We start from the raw sequence: 24,620 nt of genomic DNA on the forward strand, positions 1-24,620 counted from the left end.
TTTCAAGATTGAAAAATCAATTTCATAAAAATCTTAATTAGATAATTAAAAAGTGTGTTTGTCAATTCCATATATTTTATATATCGAGGGATAATAGTGTAGTAAAATACCACAGACTCTACCGGGGATCGAACCCCGGACCTCGTGATCTGAAGGCGGACACTCTAACCACGTCGCTAAAGGGTTAACCCAACAGCAAGGCTGTTGGAAGTGGCCTTATATACCTACAACCACTACACTCCTCTCCTCTCTAACATTGAAGGACCAGGCATCAACTGAACCGCCTATCAATTTCTAGCCTGAGGCATCAACAGAACCTCCTATCAGTTTCTAGCCTGAGGCATCAACTGAACCTCCTATCAGTTTCTAGCCTCATCCAAATGCATGAATCCGTCAAACATCCTCGTCGCCATTGTAGTAAAATACCACAGACTCTACCGGGGATCGAACCCCGGACCTCGTGATCTGAAGGCGGACACTCTAACCACGTCGCTAAAGGGTTAACCCAACAGCAAGGCTGTTGGAAGTGGCCTTATATACCTACAACCACTACAATAGTACAGTAAACTCGCCAATAGAGAATCACTGCCAATAGAGGGTCACTTGAAAATAAAATGTGAATCTCTCTTATACACATCAGAGTATACAATGTTTAAGTATCCAGTAATATAAACTTATCACTTAGCAATTGTTGCACAAAAGAAGATGGACCTAATCTAATATGTTTGAGTTCCATGAGTAGATAACTCTTGCAACCATGTTTTCTGACTTGGATTTTAGCAGTCTTGAATTCTTCAAAGAAGAATATTTTTGAGCATACCTCACAGTCTCTTACATAAAACCACACAAATTTGGTACCATTTTGAAGAGTGAAATACACACTTTCATAGGAATGATATGATTATGAATTTTACACTGACTTTGACGAAAAAAAGTGCCATCAAGCAGAGGCAGCCATATAGCCAATAAAGGGTCACCCATATCAGGGATAATCAAAAGATTGTTTATTCTGCTTAAAAATACAAATCAGTGATTGAAATGATGTAATAATGGTTTGAACTGGCAAATTTAGATGAATGAATAAGGTTCTGTGCATCAATATTTGTTTTAGTTTTAGATATAGTTGGTGCTAATTATGCTTAGAAATACAACTGTGAAAACTAGCGCTATATTCCTTTTACCTAGTATCTCCCTTTTGAAATGTAAACATACTGATACTCATTATATTCTGCCTTGAAATGTGTATTTCCAATACTACAGTCATGTTTTGTCAGACAAAAAGACTATTTTAATGGATAGAAAATATGATAAACTAGGTGACCCCCTATTGGCAAAAGTGACCCCCTATTGGTGAATCGGACAGGTTTAAATATTTCATCATAACTTCAGACATAAAAGACAGATTCAAATAAATCAAACATTTAAATGAATGTGAGAAATAGTTTTAAATGTTAGTAAGTTTAGATATCATGAAAGTCTAAACATTCTTCACCACATGCTAAAAGTGTTGATAGTGACCCGCTATTGGCGAGTTATCTGTATCAGGTGGCCTCGGTAGCTCAATTGGAAGAGGTCACTAGAGCATTTACACGGTATAGACAAGCTGGGATCCAGACATTTGTCCCCCAGGACATTTGCCCCCCAATGAAAAAGTGGACTGCTGGACATTTGCCCCCCAGTTGAAATGGTAGATAGGACATTTGCCCCCCAGTGCTTATTTCTGAAATGGACATTAATAATTTTGCCCCCCAATATTTTTGTCCCCCAGTGATTTTTTAGGATCTTGGTACAAGAGATTGATCATATTTTAGTTGGTTGGTTGTAATTTTTTTTATACTCGCTGCCGGGAGTCCCATATGAGCGAGAATATTCGCGCCTTCACTGTCCATCATAGAGCGTCAGCGGGCGTCTTGTCATGCTGTCCCTCGTAGTCCTTGCGGAGTACCAATCTCAGCGTTTGTGGAAGATGACAATACAAAGCTGAGGTGGTAGACGATCCTTCTTAGGGCCACAGTCCTCGCTCTTAGTTGTGACTCTACCGGCTGTCCTCAATATAATTATGATCACTTCAGGTAGAGCCGCATGCCTGCTCCGCGACGTGCACGCGGCGAGAGCTTGGAGCAGTCACATTTTAGGGGACAATATCTTTGTTTTATACAATTTTTTAGTAGATAATTGCCAAATTAACAAGTTTGAGTGTTAAAAACATTGCACTAATTAAGAAATTATAACGCTGTTATGAGCACTTTTATTACTCAATAATATGCTATTATTTACCTTAACACCTAAAAGTAATTAACAAAGGCCTATTCATCAAATTATTATCAATAAAACGTTGTTTTTTTTACTGAAAATTGCGTTTTAGAGTAATTTGGATAATAAAATAACAAAAAATACAGTTATATATTATAACTGGCATATAGGACAAAAATATTGGGGGGCAAATGTCCATTCCAAAAATAAGCCATGGGGGGCAAATGTACTATCTGCCATTTCAAATGGGGGACAAATGTCCAGCAGTTCATTTTTTCATTGCCAGGGGGCAAATGTCCTACAACCAGACAAGCTTACTGTTGCTGAGTGGCTGCTTTTTAATTTCTGACATTTGCAGCCATAAGGGAAAGGTGATGTTTTCTCAGTCTTGAGTTTTTCAGGATGCTGCAGTCTTTCCTATACCATTGTTTGTGTCCATAGTATCTGATGCAGGGAAGCGTTAGATTTGGTCTGGCAGCAAATGGGGATCAACAATGGTAAGTAACTGAATAATTGCTCCTTAACCATTACCCTGCTAAATTTCTAAAATGGACAAGTCCATCATTCAATATGTGCAGTACCATTTATTTTTTGAGGGGTGTTCACTGAAAATTTACCAACTGAATAGCGAGCAGTGCAGACTATGATCAGCCTGCATGGATGTTCAGGCTGATCTTGGTGCAGGCTGATCTTGGTCTGCACTGGTCGCAAAGGCAAAACCACTTGCCACCAGCAGGCTAAAGTTTAATTGCCCAATGAAGGTATCTTAGAACATATACATTGCTCATGGTTATCCAGTTGCAGCAGAACATTACCTTAGTACAACATTATTGTTTACAAGTTGATTTCCATCACACTTTGGTCAATTCAACTAACATGTTAGAAACTCTCACATACTGATTTTTTTGTATATATTTCTGTAAAGTTATGTTGTACGTGAGCTGATGATAGTGTTTCTGTGGTTGCTCTATAACTAAAAGGACTGGTGGAAAAAAGAAAAGAAAAATCACAGAAAGTCTTGAAAAAAAAGAAGAGGCAGTTCTGATATTATTAATTAAAGTTCTTTACAAGCTGAAAATCATTATCATAAAATGTTTGAAATTTATATACTCCTCACTGGTTAATATTAATGCAAAAAGAACAATTGTCAGAGTTCTTAAAAGAAGGTGTATATATGATAGTTTTACTTCCATAGTACTTTGAAAATATTTTATAAGTCTAAAAAGATATATTTTCAACTACTTACTCTAAAAATAAGACTCACACTCATTTTTATTTGTATATTTTTGACAAGTGTTCTTTTTGGGCAGATGAGTACAAATGTATATAATTCTAACATTTATGTTGATTACTAGTAGTTTTCAAGTCATATATATATCTTAAAGACATCAAATACATTCCAGAATTTCCAGTACATTCTGTATTAAAAAAATTTCAGATATGCTATGAATAGATACAAGATACAAATTTTATTTAAAGCCAGTGTTAATATACAGACAATATTAGCAATATATAGATTGTAATCCTATTACTGTTTTAAATGTTCTCTGGGCAAATGATTTATTATTGAAAGTTGAATGCACAGTTATGTGTAAGATCTACATTTATGACCCAGCTTGATTTGCTAGAATTAGCATTTTTAAAAAAATACTTGTGCTTATTGATTTTTCCATTCATTGTGTAATTAACAACATGTTTTTGTACTGGTAATAATTAAGAAATAATATATCTCATCCAGTGATTTGTCGTTGAATAAATCATTGTTTGGAGTTCAGATGCGAAGAAATTATAGCCCTCGTGATATAATAATACGCATCTGAACGACAAACAATGATTTATTCAAGAGCAAATCACTAAATGAGATATATTATTTCGATTCTAACACGTTACCAAGGACTTTAAAGTACATCCTTGATGGCATTTATTAAATATTTGCCCGTTTTCAGTTGGTTTCTTTTCCAGCGCGCCGCTATATGCCGTTTAACGCTATGACGTAATATTGTGACGTCAGAACAGTGAATTGTCTTATAATAATTCACTGTTTACAGTCTTCTTTGTTTAACAGGAAAATGAATCGGATCGTGTTAGAATGGTTCATATTTTGTCCTGTGAATTGTTAATCCCCCGCCACAAGTGGTGGGGGGTTATAGGAATGGTCTCCGTCCATCCTTCCGTCCTTCCGTAACATTTTGTGTCGGCTCTGTATCTCCTAAGTCAGTCATGTCGGTTCAAGGTCAAGGTCACAACTCAAGGTCAAAGGTTTGAGCCTTCCATTTAGTGTCCGCTCTGTATCTCTTAAACCCCTTGAAGGATAATCATGAAACTTGAATCAAATGATCACCTCATCAAGACGATGTGCAGAACCCATGAGTCAGCCATGTCGGTTCAAAGTCAAGGTCACAACTCAAAGTCAAAGGTTTGAGCCTACCATTTCGTGTCCACTCTGTATCTCTTAAACCTCTTGAAGGATAATTATGAAACTTGGATTAAATGATCACCTCATCAAGACGATATGCAGAACTCATGAGTCAGCCATGTCGGCACAAGGTCAAGGTGTCACAACTTAAGGTCAAAGGTTTGAGCCTTCCATTTCGTGTCCGCTCTATATCTCCTAAACCCCTTGAAGGATTTTCATCAAACTTGGGTCAAATGATCACCTCATCAAGAGAATGTGCAGAACCCATGAGTCAGCCACGCCGGCTCAAGGTCAAGGTCACAACTGAGGGTCAAAGGTTTGAGCCTTCCATTTTGTGTCCACTCTGTATCTCCTAAACCCCTTGAAGGATTTTCATCAAACATTGGTCAAATGATCACCTCATCAAGAGCTCATGAGTCAGCTATTTCAACTCAAGGTCAAGGTCACAACTCAAGTCAAAGGTTTTAGCTCTGTATCTCCTAAACCCCTTGAAGGATTTTCATGAAACTGGTGTCAAATGATCACCTCATCAAGACGTGCAGAATTTATGAGTCAGCCATATCAGTTCAAGGTCAAAGTCACAGCTAAAAGTCAAAAGTTTACCCTTTCACTATCCATAACAGTGGCGGGGGATTAGCTGTCTTGCAGACTGCCTTGTTTGTATTGAACACAGAATTGTATAACTGGCTCAGCATTTTTGTAAAAAATCCAATTTTGTAGATTGTCAGAAACAACATTTGTCAGATTTTATTCTACTATATGGGAAAAAAAAAAGAAATTCTGTGATTGTATGTCAAATTTTCTTCTTCACTGTCTGTAATATATTTTGTAAACAGATTCTAAAGGTGCTTTTTACTTTAACCCTTAGTCATCTAAGTCTGAGAAAAAAACTAAAACAAATAAAAATTTCAGGTGTTGGAGAGATGCAGCATTCCTGTGACTTGAGGCAATGTGACTCCTTAGTACAATAGAAGACAAAAGGGTTGGATTGTTTAGAAGATGCAAGTATTAAAGCAGCAGGGAAGAAGATAAGATACCCAGTATTTAATCTTTAGTTTTGCCCCAAATTGCCCAAGATAATCTTTATTTTTGTAAAAACAACTTTTAGAAGAAGAACTTTATTTTCATTATAACCTGCAGGGGTGCCTTTGTATATGTTACAGAGATGAGATGCTTTATAATTGATTAAAGTATCCTGTCTTGTATGTAACCTACCAAAATTAAAAAAAAAAAACGAGTATAAGAAAATGATATTTATGTTTCAGACTTCAGTATTAAAGTTTATTTTTTTTAGTTTTCATACTTATAAAATATAAAATGTCCATCTTTCACTAAAATACTTCATCTTTAGATATTTACTTTACATGTAGAAAATCCTCATCAAAAGTATTTAACTTTACTAAAGTATAAAGTATTTGTGTGTATTGAGCTACTTTCATAGGACGGATTACACCAAACCGGAAATGACTACTCAGTGTTACATGTGAAGTAGTCCAAAATGTAGTTCCATGCTATGGAAGAAATCTGGTATAATGAGTGACATGAGGAGGTGACAGTTAAATTTTTGGCTTATGTTTATTGCTTATAGTACTGAGAATAGATCTAGACCATTTTCATTGTAAATTTCTTGGAATAAGTTTTATTCTTTGCGAAAAATGTCTACCTACGCGTAACTGCTAAACGGCTGTTTTCATGGGGGCATTTTTAGAGGGTGATGTTTCTCAGAACAGATTATTTTTCTTATATTCAACATAACATGTCAATATTTTTCTATTTTTGATAAGAAGACATGTTATACTAAATGACCATATATGGTTTTCATATCATTGAAATGCTCTAAAGTGCTGAAAATGAGGTCTGAATGTTTTGTTATTAATATGAAATAAATAAGGACTTGAATTGGTAGAGTGTAACCTATAAGTTGTTCAGGGGTAAAAATTTAAACTTGTTTAGATGTGGCTGTAAACAGGCTAGTTTGGCCAGATTATGATAGAAGATGACAATTTCAGTGCAATTTAGCAGAGAAAAAGAAGAAAAACTAAAAATATTTCAAAATCACTGTTTTGGGTATATTTTTTTCAAAAAATGCATATTTATTGACTAAATATTGGTATGTTTTAGGTGTCAGTGGTGAGTTTGGGTATATTTTACAGTAACAGTGTGTGATTTGAGTGCAGTTTATGGTAAAACTTGATAAAATATGGCAAAAATAAGCTCATGCAAGGAAAAGTGGTCAAAAATGATGTCGCGACAGCTTTTTTCCAGGAAATTTGGCACGCTAGCATACGTTACTGAAAAAGCCATAAAACCTTGAAAATTGATTGTATCAAACTGAAACTGGTATTTTTTTCATGCATTTAGGTTACTGGTACAATTTAAGTGAAAATAACACATTTTGAGTATGAAAAATGTTTCTTTAATAAAGGACGGATTACACCAAACCGGAAATGACTATTCAGTGTTACATGTGAAGTAGTCCAAAATGTAGTTCCATGCTATGGAAGAAATCTGGTATAATGAGTGACATGAGGAGGTGACAGTTAAATTTTTGGCTTATGTTTATTGCTTATAGTACTGAGAATAGATCTAGACCATTTTCATTGTAAATTTCTTGGAATAAGTTTTATTCTTTGCGAAAAATGTCTACCTACGCGTAACTGCTAAACGGCTGTTTTCATGGGGGCATTTTTAGAGGGTGATGTTTCTCAGAACAGATTATTTTTCTTATATTCAACATAGCATGTCAATATTTTTCTATTTTTGATAAGAAGACATGTTATACTAAATGACCATATATGGTTTTCATATCATTGAAATGCTCTAAAGTGCTGAAAATGAGGTCTGAATGTTTTGTTATTAATATGAAATAAATAAGGACTTGAATTGGTAGAGTGTAACCTATAATAGTTAAATGTCATGCAGTAACAGTTGTTTATTAAAAATACTTCCAGTTGTTTAGCCGGTAGTACACATTTATGCTGTGTGTAGCTACAATCAAGTACATTGTATATACTATTCCTTTCTAAACAAAACTTAATACATGCTGCCATTAATGCATATTAACTTGTTTATTTTAATGTTTGCGGAAACTACATGTAGCAGTTGTGCATATTTCAGAATATGAAATTTGGTTCATGTTTACCTACTAATAACAATCAGAAATATTCATATGGTCTGCAAATACTTGTTATTAATTAAAACGTTCCAATTATTTGAACATTGATATTTTAATTCTGTGCATTTAGTTTAAATTACACAGTATTACACTGTTTAGGGTATGTGTATAGGATATTTATAGGAAGGCTTGTAATTCAGTGTGTAGCTTGTGGAAATAGCTATGGGGAATCAGAACAAGTCTGAAATACTTCAGATATACTTGAGGTTTGGTGAGAATGCATGCTCTGTTTATTCGTATACAATAAAAGTGTTATACAGTAAAATCAAAGGAATTAATATTCACTATCCTGGGATACTTTAGTGCTTTTCTTATTGCATGAAAATAATTCCTTGTAAAATCTTAGATTTAGTTTTATCTGATATTGCTGTGTCCAAGGATGTAGCTGACTTAAGTTGGCCAGTGCTTAATGACTCAGATATAATGTTATATGAAAGGAAAACCTTTTTATGCCCCCGGCATCTACTGATGCGGGAGGCATATAGTGATTGTCCTGTCCGTCCGTCCAAGGTTAACCAAATGGGACTGTTTCATATAGCATAAATACCCCTTACTAGAATGACTTGATACTAATGCAGATGTAACCTGTGACCATTCCTCATCGTCAGACATCACCTGACCTCAGTTTGACCTTGACCTCATTTTGGACTTAGGTTGTTTTATATGAGCCATCTCTTGGTTAACCAAATGGGACCGTTTCGTCTAGCATCAATACCGCTTACAAGAATGAATTGATACTAATACAGATGTTACCTGTGACCATTCCTCATCTTCAAACATCACCTGACCTCAGTTTGACCTTGACCTCATTTTGGACTTAGGTTGCTTTGTATCGACAAGGATGCCACCAGGGGCATCAAGCGTTTATTGAATGCAGCTCCTTGTTTTTGTCAGTAATGAGTTACTAAAGGCTACGAATATAGGCTATATTTAAAACTTTGTAAAAGGAATAACGCTTAATAGGGACACATGGGATATATGGTGAGTGAACCAGTTTCACTCATTCTCATTGATTGTTGAATTATCCATGATGACAATAAAATTGTTCACCTGTGTATTGCCATAAATATTTTGAATAACATAACAAGAAAAATTTGAAGAAACAATTTAAAAAAATAGTTTTCATCAAAATTTTAAAAGTAATGTATAGTTTGCTGAGTCATTTCTATGAAACATAGAGCAAGGTTTGTTTTTTTCAGGGAATTATAGCAAAGACCAGTTATAGTGTTCGAATTTTCAGTTATTTGAATTTTCTGTCATCAGATTAACAAGAGATATATTACATGGCAAATGTCAACAATATTGTACATTAATTGCCTTACAAGAGCTTACAAGATCAGTATCAGAATCCATTTACCTATGATAAGTGATATATAAATAGGAGTTAGCACAAGGTTGACATCACTTTGCCGGCGTCCACAGACTTTGTCCGGAGCATATCTTCTTTATGCATGGAGGGATTTTGATGAAACTTGGCACAGTTGTTCACCATCATGAGACGGAGTGTCATGCGCAAGAACCAGGTCCCTAAGTCAAAGGTCAAGGTCACACTTTGATGTCAAAGGTCAAATTCAAGAATGACTTTGTCCGGAGCATATCTTCTTCATGCATGGAGGGATTTTGATGAAACTTGGCACAATTGTTCACCATCATGAGACGGAGTGTCATGCGCAAGAACCAGGTCCCTAGGTCTAAGATCAAGGTCACACTTAGAGATCAAAGGTCAAATTCAAGAATGACTTTGTCCGGAGCATATCTTCTTCATGCATGGAGGGATTTTGATGAAACTTGGCACAGTAGTTCACCATCATGAGACGGAGTGTCATGCGCAAGAACCAGGTCCCTAGGTCTAATGTCAAGTTCACACTTAGAGATCAAAGGTCAAATTCAAGAATGACTTTGTCCAGAGCATATCTTCTTCATGCATGGAGGTATTTTGATGTAACTTGGCACAATTGTTCACCTTCATGGGACGGAGTGTCTTGAGCAAGAACCAGGTCCCTAGGTCTAAGGTCAAGGTCACACTTAGAGGTCAAAGTATACAAGAATGAAAACTTTGTCCGGAGCATTTCTTCTTCATGCATGGAGGGATTTTGATATAACTTGGCACAAATGTTCACCACCACGAGATGGAGTGTCTTACGCAAGAACCAGGTCCCTAGGTCTAAGGTCAAGGTCACAGAGGCCAAAGGTCAGATACAAGAATGACTTTGTCCGAAGCATTTCTTCTTCATGCATGGAAGGATTTTGATGTAACTTGGCACAATTGTACACCATCATGAGACAAAGTGTCATGCGCAAGTCCTTTAGAATTACTTCCCTTTGTTGTTACTATAAATAGCTTATATTGCAACTTTTTCATTACTAGTTGTAGGGAAAAATCAAGACCACTTTTCTGTAGTACAACATGCATATTACATCCAATGTTGAGGTGTATTTTGACCTATCTCTACAGGGTAAGGAGTTTTGTGTGGACTTAAAAAAAAATTTTGGATTTTTTTTTTTTAACTTCCCTTAGTTGTTACTATAAATAACCTATACTGTTACCTTTTTTTAATTGACTGTAGGAAAAAACCAAGGTCACTTTTCTGTGGTACAACATAGATGTTACTTTCAAATTTTAGGTGTATTTTAAGGTATCTCTACTTGGTAAGGAGTTTTTTTTGTGGACATAGAAAAACAAAAGAATTACAATAATTACTAAACAACCACAAAGTTAAGATTCCATTTGCAAACACAGCTGCTATTTGCTAATTTGCTGCGACGGGCATATATTGTGACATTCTTGCACTCTTGTTCATTTTGTTTTTATTATTCCATGGAAATGCTTGATTTTTTCTGTGCTAATTTTGCTTATTGTCTATCATGTGTATATGGAATATAAGGTTGGCTGATCCCTAACCTTTGGGACAATGCGTTTTACTGTAGCTCACCAAAATGTCATTATATGGCATATTAACATTTTGTAATAGATTATGTAATAAATAATTATTTGGTAATTTAAATTTGAATTAAAAGTACACCTGAAGAAATGAATATCTATCATGTTAGATTATCTTATTCATTAAAGGCAATCTGACTTCATACGTTTTTTGTCATGATAAGTTGAATACTCTCCAGTTAGTAGCATTTGTCCAAATAAGAATTATATTGTTTAGTGATGCCCCAATGATGGATTATAATCGAGAATTGGTCGAAAATGTCTAAAGTTGGCGACAACAGATCATAGTTTTGAGTAATCGATTGTCACTCGAACAAGTGTGCTACTAAGCAGAACACACATGCTTTTTCTGTTCTTTTTCTCTGTGACTTACTTTTTTGTTTGTACTGTTTCTCAAAAAAGAAAGACCTCCTGTCAAGACTTATCTTGATTTGCAGGTCATCACTGGTTTGCCAGTTATGTCGGGAAACCTACGTTAATAATGGTTCACCTTTTTCGTCTTTTCACAGACGAAATGGTATTTATTCATAAATATATGTAGCTGTCACATTAAGAAGCAGTAATTATTGCATAACTTTTAATTTCACGTTATAAAGAAATAGTTTGATTAATAATCGAAAATTGATTGACAACCTCTGTCCGATTATTTTCGATGATCGCTCATGACAGTGGACCAATTAAGCATCCCTAATATTGTTAGTTAAGGTAAACGTAGAATAAAGCCTGGATTCGGCATACGGAAGTAACTCCTAAGAGTGCATATGTAACAATGATTTGACTTCTGACTAAATCCCTCAAGTATTTGAGTTTAATCAGAATCATTCCAAAGTGGGAACTTAAAAGTGTAATTAAATAGCTTTGTATTTTAGATTATTTGTATATGTTGCAGTTATACTAAGAACAATGGCAGTAGAAACAAGTACAGCCAGGGCGATGTATCCAGAGATTGAACCTTATGACACAGGGATGCTGAAGGTTTCTGACATACATCAAGTCTATTATGAACAGTCTGGCAACAAAACTGGAAACCCTGTCATCTTCCTGTATGTGTACATTAAATATATATAAATTTAGAAAAATGTACCCCACCAATATTTTTTTTTGAGAAGGTGCACTTGGATTTACCCTTATCCATATATCTGCCCATACACTCAAATTTGTGTTGTGAATCTCTCAAAAAGTATCTGACCCAGGATCATCAAACATCATAGGATTGTTATCCAGCATGTGAAGTTGTGCATCTGGAGTGACAGTTTGGATTTCACATAGTAAGACCAGAGGTATGGCCCTTGACTAAGCCCAAAAGCCCATCCCTCCGTTTGAGCAAATTTGTGTGATGTATATCACAATTAGTTATCACCAAACATGATTTACATCTAAAGGTTGTTATCATGTACAGTTGTGCATCTGGTGTTTTTTGAGTTCAAATTTTACTCTGGAAAACCAGAGTTATGGCCCTTCATTCAGTCAAAAATGTAAAGTTAAAGAGTTTTATTTGGGATTTGCCCACCTTAATCCCACATTCTACAGCTAGTCTGTCCCCCACCACCCTCACCACCAGTTTTATTTACTCTTTCGAATTCTGTTACCTTGCATCGATTTTGTTTGAAGTATCCCTAGCCTCTAAAGGTAATATGGTAGTACTTATATATTTTTAGCAAGTATTTTATGACCATATAGTGACAGTAAAAAGGGGCTTCACTGTTCAATAGACACACATCTAGTGCTTCTGTGGTTGCAAACAAAAGATCCTTCGTCACACAGCTCTTGGTATTTTTCAGGCCTGCTTGTTAAAAGTTTATTAGTTTTTACCTCATACTTTCATTGTTTTTATCTGTTTTCCAACACTGAAGGAATTTCATAATTTAAGTTTTTATATAAAACAAAACAAATATCATATATCCTTTGGTCAATTTCAAGATTTTGCTCGGAAATTAGCAGGCAGACTCAGGGTTCAAAGTTGGAGATCCGTGTCGGAAATTAGCAGACAGATTCAGGGTCAAAGTTTGGAGATCAGTGTCGGAAATTAGCAGTCAGATTCAAGGTCCAAGGTTGGAGATCTGAGTCGGAAATTAGCAGACAGATTCAGGGTCCAAGGTTGAAGATCTGTGTCGGAAATTAGCAGACAGATTCATGGTCCAAGGTTGGAGATCAGTGTCGGTAATTAGCAGTCATATTCAGGGTCCAAAGTTTGAGATCAGTGTCGGAAATTAGCAGTCATATTCAGGGTCCAAAGTTTGAGATCAGTATCGGAAATTAGCAGTCATATTCAGGGTCCAAGTTTAGAGATCAGTGTCGGAAAGTAGCAGTCATATTCAGGGTCCAAGGTTGGAGATCTGTGTCGGAAAGTAGCAGTCATATTCAGGGTCCAAGGTTGGAGATCTGTGTCGGAAATTAGCAGTCATATTCAGGGTCCAAGGTTGGAGATCAGTGTCGGAAATTAGCAGTCATATTCAGGGTCCAGGGTTGGAGATCAGTGTCGGTAATTAGCAGTCATATTCAGGGTCCAAAGTTTGAGATCAGTGTCAGAAATTAGCAGTCATATTCAGGGTCCAAGTTTAGAGATCAGTGTTGGAAATTAGCAGTCATATTCAGGGTCCAAGGTTGGAGATATGTGTCGGAAATTAGCAGTCATATTCAGGGTCCAAGGTTGGAGATCAGTGTCAGAAATTAGCAGTCATATTCAGGGTCCAAGGTTGGAGATCAGTGTCGGAAATTAGCAGTCATATTCAGGGTCCAAGGTTGGAGATCTGTGTCGGAAATTAGCAGTCATATTCAGGGTCCAAGTTTGAGATCAGTGTCGGAAATTAGCAGTCATATTCAGGGTCCAAGGTTGGAGATCAGTGTCGGAAATTAGCAGTCATATTCAGGGTCCAAGTTTGAGATCAGTGTCAAAAATCTGACATCTGATTGGCTGTTTCTGAGCACATTTATGAAATTGGCCAATAGCAAAGCAGTGTTCTTAGACCGGTTTCCAATTTCAGTTTTATAACGTTGGATCTGGAGTTTCACGCTTGGTAGCATTCAGGTCATTTTATTGTCTGTATTATTAAGTTTATCTGTCGAAAGTTAAGTGACTTGAGTAAAAAGTATGTTTGTTTGAACTAGTGACCCTCACAGAATTTAGAGATTTTTACAATATGATTTATGATTTCAGACATGGTGGTCCAGGAGGAGGTACATCACCTAGAGACAGGACATTTTTTGACCCAGAGGCTTACAGAATTGTACTTATGGACCAGAGAGGGGCAGGAAAATCTACACCACCAGCAGAACTCAGGGTTTGACTTTTTATTCTATAAGAACTACAGCTTTGAAACTTTGCACATTTGTTTATCATCATTAGATGAGTAAGTAGACCAAGAACCACTACTCTAACCTGCATTTTGTCAGAATAATAGTCCTTTTTGTACTAAGAAAATCTGAACTATAACTCTTTTCTTACATACTGACCAGCACTTGCAGACGAGCAATGGCACCTGCAGACGGTGCTCTTGTTTTTTTGACATTCAGAAAGTTCTTTTTCCATTAGATTAATTGAAGTCAAGGTTATTTGGTGAGTTTTATATGATATTTTATGAAAATGTACCTGTAGACTAATATATAAGTATATTTGGAAGCTCTGAAGCAGTAGGCATGCAGTGAAAATGTAATGCAGCACATATGTTTAGTTTTAGTTATTCTTAATAGTATACTCATATAGTATCAACTTAGATATGAAAAAATCACTAATAGTGGGGACTAATTTTCATACATTTTATGGTTGAATATATCCACAAAAGTAAATCCCAATTAACAAGTAAAATACCCATTCTTTCTATTTTTTAAAGTTCATGTACCAAAGAAAGAGCTATTTTGGACAAAAAAACACTATAAAATTTCATGCCATCTAAATTAAATGATTTCACAGTAATTCTGATTCATGATTTTAAATCCTCTGCTTGGTTTGTATATGTTAAGCTAAAGAATAAACCATAAACTTTTCTAATCTAAAAACATAAGCATGCTATTTCACAGGAGAACACTACATGGGACTTGGTAGCTGATATAGAGAAGCTAAGAGAAAAGCTTGGTATAGAGAAGTGGGTGGTATTTGGAGGTAGCTGGGGCTCTACTCTTTCTCTGGCTTATGCTGAGACGCACCCTAAGAGAGTGAAAGCTCTTGTCTTACGCGGAATCTTTACACTCAGAAGGTAAACATGATAGTTAGTTATAATGAAATTCTCATATGTTTACCTTGAAGGCATTAGTACAGGTCTGTTGAAATCCAGCTGTAGTTTTTAGCTCGACTTTTCAAAGAAAATGTAGAGTTATTGCACTCGCCCCGGCGTCGGTGTCAGATATCTCTGTTACTATCAAAGCTATTGACTTGAAACTTAACATCGTTATTTACTATTACAGTCTACACCAGGAGAAACAATCCCCATAACTCTGTTTGAATTTTGACAGATTTATGCCCCTTTTTAACTTAGACTTTTTTTGGTTAAAGTTTTTGATAAAGTCAAATATCTCTGTTACTATCAAAGCTTTTGGCTTGAAACTTAAAGTAGTTATTTACTATCAAAGTCTGCACCAGGAGAAACAATCCCCATAACTCTGGTTTGAATTTTGACAGATTTATGCCCCTTTTTAACTTAGAATTTTTTGGTAAAAGTTTTTGATAAAGTCAAATATCTCAGTTATTATCAAAGCTATTGGCTTGAAACTTAAAACTCAAAGACTACCCCATAAGTAACAATCCCCATAACTCTAATTAGAATTTTGACAGATTTATGCCCCTTTTACTTGCAAAGCTCTAATTCAGAGTCAAGCACTGAGAAAAGTCAAGCGTGCTGACTTACGGACAGCTCTTGTTTTATACATGGTTTCTATATGTCTAGATGAAAATGAATTGCGTGTGTGAGAATTACGAGGTTTAACAACTGTTACAGTATTAAGCATATCTGAGGCCCACCAACAATGATACAGTACATCAAAAAGGGCCATTCATATCAATGATTATATTCAGTTTATAATGTTTCAATATATGCCTATAGGAAAATATGTCATTCTAGGGTCTTTAAATACTTGTAGGAACTTGTAATAACCTATAACTTGGTTTCTGACCCAAAGTTGTGAGGGGCTACCCCAATAAAGTTACATTGCAGGCTTTTGTATCTTTCCTTTTTAATTTTAAAAAGAAGAAATATTTCTGACAACACAAATCAGTATTCATGAAAGATACACATGAAAATCTACAGCAACATTGAAAACCTACAATAACATTGACAAATATTACATCAATACTAAGTTGATTTGACATCACTAAAACACCAAGTTATAGGTTATTACAAGTTCCTACAAGTATTTAAAGACCTTAGAATGACATATTTTCGTATTGTTTTTCTTTTCACTGATAAATAAATTGTCGGTCTGTCAGTTATTTCTTTCAGGAAGCATATCTTCATAACCTTTTAACAAATTTTCAAATAACAACACATAAATGTTCACCTTCATAATTTACAAAGAAATACACACAAAACCCAGATCATTAAATCTAAGGTCATAGTCACATTTGGAGGACAGGTAGCTTTTATTTCATGCTTGCCCAATAATTTCTAAACCTCTTCAAACTAGCATGAATTGTTTACCTCATTAAGCTTAGTTTAGTCAGTGTTTAGCTTAAAAATAGGTCCAAAGATATGATCATTTCCACTAATGAAATAACGTTACAGTGTAACCTGTGTTAATGACACCGCTATAGAGTGAACCCCTCTCTACAAAAAGATCTATTATCTTTGCTACCTCCGGAAATTCTCATTGAATTAACCGCCCAAGAGCATCAATCTCTATACAGGTAACACATTCTAAATCTTCACCGTGGTGTTCTCTCTAGAGAGGTTGAACTGCAAGCTAATCCAAATTGATAATTTCTGTTGTATCTCAGACTGTTACCACTATTTAATCGCCCGCCACGTGTGGTGGGGGGTTATAGGAATGGTCTCCTTCCACCCTTCCTTCCGTCCGTAACATTTTGTGTCCACTGTATCTCCTAAACCTCTTGAAGGATTTTCATGAAACTTGGGTCAAATGATCACCTCATCAAGACAATATGCAGAACTCATGAGTCAGCCATATCGGCTCAAGGTCAAGGTCACAACACAAAGTCAAAGGTTTGAGCTTTCAATTTTGTGTCCGCTCTGTATCTCCTAAACCCCTTCAAGGATTTTCATGAAACTTGAGTCAAATGATCACCTCATCAAGACAATGTGCAGAACTCATGAGTCAGCCATATTGGCTCAAGGTCAAGGTCACAGCTCAAGGTCAAAGGTTTGAGCTTTCAATTTTGTGTCCGCTCTGTATCTCCTAAACCCCTTGAAGGATTTTAATATGACTTGGCTGTAATATTCCCCTTATCAAGACGATGTGCAGAACTCAAAATTCACCCATGCCAGCTCAAGGTCAAGGTCACAACTCAAATATTTAATGCTTCCACCCAATACCATCTACCCTTTAACTATCCATAACAGCGGCGGGGGATATAGCTGTCTTTCAGACTGCCTTGTCATGCTTGTCCTGGCAGGTAGTCATAAATACATGCCCTTCTTTCCTTACCTATATGATTTTACAGAAGTGAAGTTTTATGGTTCAATCAAGAAGGGGCAAACTTCATTTTGCCAGATATTTTCGAAGAGTACATAAAACCAATTCCGCAGGTAGGATTGCTGCAGTAGAAAATGACATGTGATTTTGTCAGATCCTGTCAGAAACGGCTGGTCCCATTTTAATATAATTTCACACAAATGGTCCTTGTGTGACCTTCTGCCAACTTGAAAGTTGTTCAAATTATTTTGATTTGTCATAAAATATGGCAATGAGGGGTATTTTTCACGTTTTCTTTATATGTATATATTGGAAACTTTAAAAATGTTCTTGCCAGACATAGCAGGCCAAAGTTTAAAACAATTTTACACAGAAAGTTTATTGGAAAATATGATGCTAGGTTTGACTGTCTACTGTAATTGTTCAAATTATTGCCCTAGGTTCAAAAATGGCCATGCCCATGTGTGTGATATGTATATGATACAGGCTAATATAAAGGAAACTTTGAACATCTTCTCTGAATCCAGAATAGCTAGAGCCTTGATAATTATATACTTGTACCATTATGTTATACAAACACACTTGAAGCCTATTACAATCGTGAGCGATTTAGGGTCAATGACCCCCTTATCATATGTAAGATATTGACTTCAAACTTTGCATGCAGGTAGGCTGCGACAAGATGATATGCATAGCACATGAATCAGGTCTGTAGGTCAAGGGTCAAGGTCACAAATTGAGCTTAAAGGTCATATCTGTCCATCAAATTTCGTGTCCAGAGCATAACAATTTATTAACCATTCAAGGTATTGACTTTAAACTTGGCATGTAGGTAGGTGATGATGAGACGATGTGCAGAGAAGATGAGCTTGGTCTACAGGTTTTAAGCTCAGGGTGAGAAATTGAGTTCAAAGGTCAAATCTGTGCCTGATATTTAGTGTCCCGAGCATAACTTATTAACCATTCAAGGTTTTGACATAAAACTTTGGGTGTAGGTAAGTGGTGATAAGACAATGTGCAGAGTTCATGAACAAGGGTGGTAGGTCAAAGGTCAAGGTCACAGCTTTTATCTTGGATTTCTTGGTTGATTCAATCCACAAAATTAAATTCCAACACACAAAGAATATTCCCATTCATTTTATCATCAAAAGTTTAAATACATGAATTTCTATCCCCATCAAACACTAGTAGCTGTTTTTGGCAAAACCACAAAATTTTTGTTGAGGAAATTTAATGATTTTGCAATAATCCCAAACAAATACTTGCATCATTATACGAAATAGCAGAAGCAATGTTTAGAACCACAAGATCTGATGAAATGACATGCAACTAAAGCTAGTTTTGTATGTGTACTTATATGTGATATTTGCCTTTTCAGATGGTCTGATTTTTTAAAAAAAATATTAAGGTATTGAAACTGTTGGTTCACATTGATTAAAAAATTGATTAAGTGAGAGCATTACTATATACACTAAATTACTTCGCTTGCCTTTAATCAACAAATATTGCAGCAGCTGTTTATAGCTTATTAAATTCTACCTCAGACAAATATTTACCAGCATTTACTTTTTTTATACGCCCGTCTCACAAAAAGTTTTAACACCAGTCATAAACCGAGATAATTCTTAAAAAGCAAAAGAAATTTTATAAAACAACTATTGTCCATTTCTTATGCAAATTCTATGCACCCTTTTATACTAACATGTATTCCTAATCTTTTAGACTAAATTGTATATTAAGTGTACTCAGACTTTAATTGTCAGCTTTATATACTACCCTATACTTATAATGAGTTCACAGTGTATTGTATATGTTTCATTTATCTGGAAGTTGCCAGGAAATTACATTTTATTGTATTCCTGGTATTACAGAAGAGAACTATTATGGTTTTACCAAGACGGTGCCAGCTTCATTTTCCCAGATGCATTTGAAGATTACGTTAAACCTATTCCCAAGGTATAAGCTTCAAAACTTTTCCTGCTTGAATTATTATACCCACAGAGAAGCTGTATTGGAGTCATGAGCATCTGTCTGTCTGTCATTTCTTTCTGGAGGCATATCAGTAAAACTGTATAATGGGTTAACTGTTAGATACACCTGAATGCTCATTATCATAATGCAACAATATAGACACAAGACTCTGGTCACTAGGTTGAGGGTCAAGGTCACTCCTGGAGTCAAATAGCTGTGTTTTGTATCCACTTCATAACTTCAAAATACTTTTAGGGGCTTCCATAAAAGTGGCCTTACTTTTTTCCTCATCAAGACCAGGTGCAGAGTGCATGACCCATGTCACTAATGATAAAGTCTCAGTTGGAGGTTTAACTCTGTCTCAAGTCTGCTAGCACAGCTCTCAGCATCCCTGTACCTGATTCAGACTAACTATCTTTTAATGTTGATATATTTTTTGTGTTGTATTGTGTGTCCATATCATTCTGTGATATGTGGTTTGTATAGCGCTTTTGAACGTTTATTTTATAGATGAAAAGAGTGCTATAAAATTCGGGTAAATAATAATAATAATAAAGCAGCCTATAGTGGTATTCATAATTTTCAGTGATAGCTTTACTTATAATTTTTTTTTAATGTTTGATGCAACTAAATAAATGTCTTAAGTAATTTTACAATTTGGAAGAATACTTGTTATTTCAATAGTAAATTCATGTGTGTATTAAAATGATAAAGTGTTACACCATGTAAATCTGCAGGTAGAAAGATGTGATCTTATTGGAGCATTTTATCGGCGACTGACAAGTGGTGACGAGAAAGTTCAGCTAGAATGTGCGAAAGCTTGGAGTAAGTGGGAGATGGCTACATCAAGATTGTACCTAGACCCACAGTATATGGCCAGAGCTGAAGCTGATACCTGGGCCCTACAGTTTGCTAGAATTGAGTGGTAAGCTTGATCATTATACTAAAATTGAGTGATAAGTTTGATTAGTGTACTAGAATTGAGTGGTAAGTTTGATCAGTAGACTAAAATTGAGTGATAAGTTTGATTAGTGTACTAGAATTGAGTGGTAGGATTGATTAGTATACTAGAATTGAGTGGTAAGTTTGATCAGTAGACTAAAATTGAGTGGTAACATGGATCAATAAACTATAATTGAGTGGGAAGTTCTGTGAATATGCTTGCCCCGAGTGGTAAGAATGATCAGTAGACTACAATTGTGTGATTGTAAGTTTTATGAGGATGTTACAATTAAGTGGTAAGATTGATCATCACTATGCTAGAATTGAGTGGGAAGTTTTATCAGTATACTAGAACTGAGTAGTAAGGTTGATCGGTATGTGTGGTGAAATTGATCAGTATGATCAGTATGCCAGAATTGAGCATTAAGTTTTTATCAGTATACTAGAATTGAATGGTAAGTTTGATAAGTGTACTAAAATTGAATGGCAACTTTGATAAGCATGCTACAATTGAGTAGCATGTTTGTTCAGTATGCCAGGATTGAGTGGTTTTAATCAGTTTTGCTAGAATTGAGTGGTAAGTGTTATCAGTATAATAGAATTGAGTGGTAACATTGATCATTATGCTAGAATTAGTGGTAAGTGTATATCTGTATACTAGAATTTAGTGGTACATTTTATCTGTTTGATGGAATAGGGTGGAAAGTGTTATCAGTATGCCAGCATTGAATTGATAAGTATTATCAATATTCTTTAATTGAGTGGTAACTATTATCGATAAATTTAGATTGAGTGGTAAGTTTTATCAGTATGCTAGAACTAAGTGGTAAATGCATTGGTAAATTATGTCAATTTTTGTATTGCTAAAAGGTGAATTGTTTGTGTCTAATAGCTTTGGGTAAATGGGACACAGCTATATTAAAGTTGTAGATAAACTTATAGAATATTATCAAATCTGATACTGATATCTCAGCCCTGTAGTTTGCTAATCTTACTTCATGCTTTATCACTTTCCTTAAATTTGGTTACAAATTATGACGTTTGCTTGAACTGTATGCTAAGTTTTGACATTTTTATAGAAATTAGTGACTAGTTTGGTTGTATATAAGTCAAAATTTCATTTGATTTAACTTGGTTCTAAACCAGGTGAGGGTGGCGAGTGCCAATACTAATGTACACAAGTTTCGTGACTTTTTGCTCTTAGTGGTCTAGCATTGTGACAGATAATAATTACCATAATTTTTACAACTTCCAGTCATTATTTTGTGAACGGAGGGTTCTTTGAGGAGGATGACCAACTGTTAGCAAATGTAGATAAAATACGACACATTCCTACAACTATTGTCCAGGGAAGATATGATCTAGTTTGTCCCATGGATACAGCATGGAAACTGCATAAGGTAAATGTGGACAGTGTCTGTATAGAATAAAGCATTCTTGTTAAATACAATTCTGGGTGATATAACCTCTCCAGAGAATCATCTCATTCTCTTGTATAAGATACATCTGTAGCTCTAGCAAGTTTGCAGTGTGTAATTCTATTGTGCAATATCCTAGACAAATAGAACCAGCATTAGGCACCTTCACAAGACTGTTTTAAGGTTGGGAACTTTTCAGCACTGTTTTGTGAAAACCATCTTCAGGGAATTACTATACTACCTAGCGTATATCAAACAGGCAAAATGGGTTCAAGTCAAAATGCATTGTCTGGAAGAAATTGTCTCAGTCATCACTTTGTAAGGTCAAGCAAGTCAAATTCTAAGTAATTTCTGGTCATAATATATGGAAAAAATATATACTCTTTGATTCCTTTACATGCATATCAGTTGAAAAAAAAATTTTTTTCAAGCAATTTCTGAAGCTTATTTTTAGTTTGCCCTTTTTTGTCAAGTATTTCCAAGAGCTGACTTGATTTTGGTCTTTTTTTCAGGCATTTCCAGAAGCTGATTTTCATATTGTCCCAGATGCTGGACACAGTAACAAGGAGCCCGGCACACAGTCAAAACTTCTTGATGCCTGTGATAAATACAAAAATCTGTGATAACATTTTTGATAAATGTGCAGAAGTGAAATGGTACATTATGCTCATGTGCATCATTTACTATATGTTGTTTATTTAAACTTAAAATTAAGAAAAATATTTGTTTTAAAGTAAATTAGGTTTTGAAATTGCACACACTAAATACATGAATAGCTAAACACAGTATAGATGTGTACTACCACTAAAAAACTGGCAGTTTTATAAGCAGTCTATTTTTAGTGCATGACATTTAATTATAAGTGTAGCTGTGCAGGCACAATTAATTTATGTATTTAGTAAAGTTGAATACATTTTTTAAGGATTTTTAACATTTGAAATTAATACCTAAAGATGAAATATTTAAGTGAAAGATGGGTATTAGATATCTTTAAGTACTCATTACTTTTCGTTCATAGTTACACGTAAGTTCAGTGGAAATAGATTTTTTTCCTGTTTCAACATTTGGAAAAGATTAGTTTAAGGTGTCCTTTCACTTGCTGTTGATTAGCATATTGTCTGATATCACTCTGTTCAAAAAGCATACTCTTGTTTTTGATGCCTTATTTACTATACTGGTGTACACCAGTTATATTGCAAGGACCATAACATAATATACATGTATAAAACATTCACTAGTGTATTATTTATAGAGAAATGTATACATAGATATTTATATACTCAATATAATTTTAAAATACACTAGCCTAATAAATATTTTACATCATTATATCACTGTGTCAGTTGTTATTGGTATAATTTTTATGCCCCCCTTTGATGAAGGAGGGGTGTATTGTTTTGCAGATGTGGGTTTGTTGGTTGGTCTGTCTGTCTGTCTGTCTGTCCGTAGACCAATCGGTTTCCGGATGATAAATTGAGAAGGCATTGGCCTAGGATCATGAAAGTTGATAGGGAGATTGTTCATTACCAGCAGATGACATCTATTGATTTTGAGGTCAGTAGGTCAAAGGTCGAGGTCACAGTGACCCTGAACAGTTAAACGGTTTCCAGATGATAACTCAAGAATGCTTGGACCCAGAATAATGACAGTTGATAGGGAGGTTGGTCGTGACCAGCAGATGACCCCTATTGACTATGAGGTCAGTAGGTCAAAGGTCAAGGTCAGTGACCCAAAACAGTTAAACCGTTTCCGGAATGCTTTGGTCTAGAATCACGAAACTTAATAGCGGGGTTGATCATGACCAGCAGATGACCCCTTTTGTTTTTGAGGTTAGTAGGTCAAAGGCCAAGTTCACAATGACTTGGAATAGTTAAACTGTTTCCAGACGATAACTTGAGAATGATTGGGCCTAGGATCTCGAAACTTAATAGGGAGGTTGATCATGACCAGCAGATGACCCCTATTGAATTTGAGGTCAATAGGTCAAAGATCAAGGTCACATTGACCCAGAACAGTAGAACTTTTTTTGCCAAATAACTAGAGAATGCTTTGGTCTAAGATCACATTTTATATGGAGGTCATTTATGACTGGTAAGTGATCCATAATTATTGATTTTAGGTCAGAACATCAAATGTCCAGTGCACAGTGACCAAATAATTTATGTTTCTTGTGCAGTTACTGAATGATGCATCAAAGGGGACATTTCGTGTTCTACGAGCTCTTGTTTTCTGATATTTGATATGATGGTAAGTTTAAATTCACTAGAAAATGAGATACAAATTAAACCATTTCTGTTAAGGAATGATTTCAATGTACTGTGAATAAACAAAAGTCTAAGAGAAAAAGGAATGTCAGTCTTAATACTTACTTCTGGATTTGGCGTTTGAAAAAAATGTTTGAAATATACTTTTTGCCATACTTTATTATATCTTCACTTACATAAATGTAGACAAGATGTGAGATCATATACATCCTGTTCTTGATAGAATAAAATATGTGTTTGGTGTATTTAGAATCTAACTTTTCCTTTTAGTGTATGGAAATATTGAATGACATGTTGTACAGTTAAGATGTTAAGAGTGACATCAAAGTTTTATATACCCATGGAACAGAACATTATGGGATTATGTGGGGGTGGGTGGGTGGCAGGTGGCACCCACAAGATTTGTCTGTTCTCTAGCATCAGCAGTTCTTATCCTTCTTATCCATTGTTCACCAAACTTTATCACAATAGTTATATAGGCCAAATTTGATAGCAAGTTGGATCCTCCAAGTTTCTTTGGAGTTACATTTCTTGAATTACTAGAAGTTGTGAAAATCGACAAGTGTTCACTCTCTAACTTGATCAGTTCTAATCCAATGTTCACCAGACTTGATCAAAATATTCATGTGCATAATATTTCATGAAAGTTCCATAATCA

The 24,620-nt window shown here is 35.3% G+C and overlaps 1 protein-coding gene across 2 annotated transcripts in view; it reads left to right on the top strand.

Moving 5' to 3' along the window:
* The window catches only part of LOC128546997 (probable proline iminopeptidase), a 23,295-nt gene extending 266 nt beyond the window's left edge, over positions 1-23,029 (top strand). The window contains exons 2-8 of one of the 2 annotated variants that reach the window (XM_053518471.1): positions 11,675-11,828; positions 13,943-14,066; positions 14,803-14,978; positions 17,396-17,480; positions 20,076-20,263; positions 21,536-21,680; positions 22,211-23,029. In XM_053518471.1, coding sequence (XP_053374446.1) covers positions 11,675-11,828; positions 13,943-14,066; positions 14,803-14,978; positions 17,396-17,480; positions 20,076-20,263; positions 21,536-21,680; positions 22,211-22,321 — 983 coding nt within the window. In that variant the 3' untranslated portion in view covers positions 22,322-23,029. Of the gene's footprint in view, positions 1-11,674; positions 11,829-13,942; positions 14,067-14,802; positions 14,979-17,395; positions 17,481-19,238; positions 19,324-20,075; positions 20,264-21,535; positions 21,681-22,210 lie in introns of both variants that reach the window. The other variant, XM_053518470.1, reaches the window with a different exon arrangement.
* The last annotated feature ends 1,591 nt before the right edge of the window (positions 23,030-24,620 follow it).

The sequence above is a fragment of the Mercenaria mercenaria genome, chromosome 11 (assembly GCF_021730395.1).
Source record: "Mercenaria mercenaria strain notata chromosome 11, MADL_Memer_1, whole genome shotgun sequence".
Taxonomy (NCBI): Eukaryota; Metazoa; Mollusca; class Bivalvia; order Venerida; family Veneridae; genus Mercenaria; species Mercenaria mercenaria.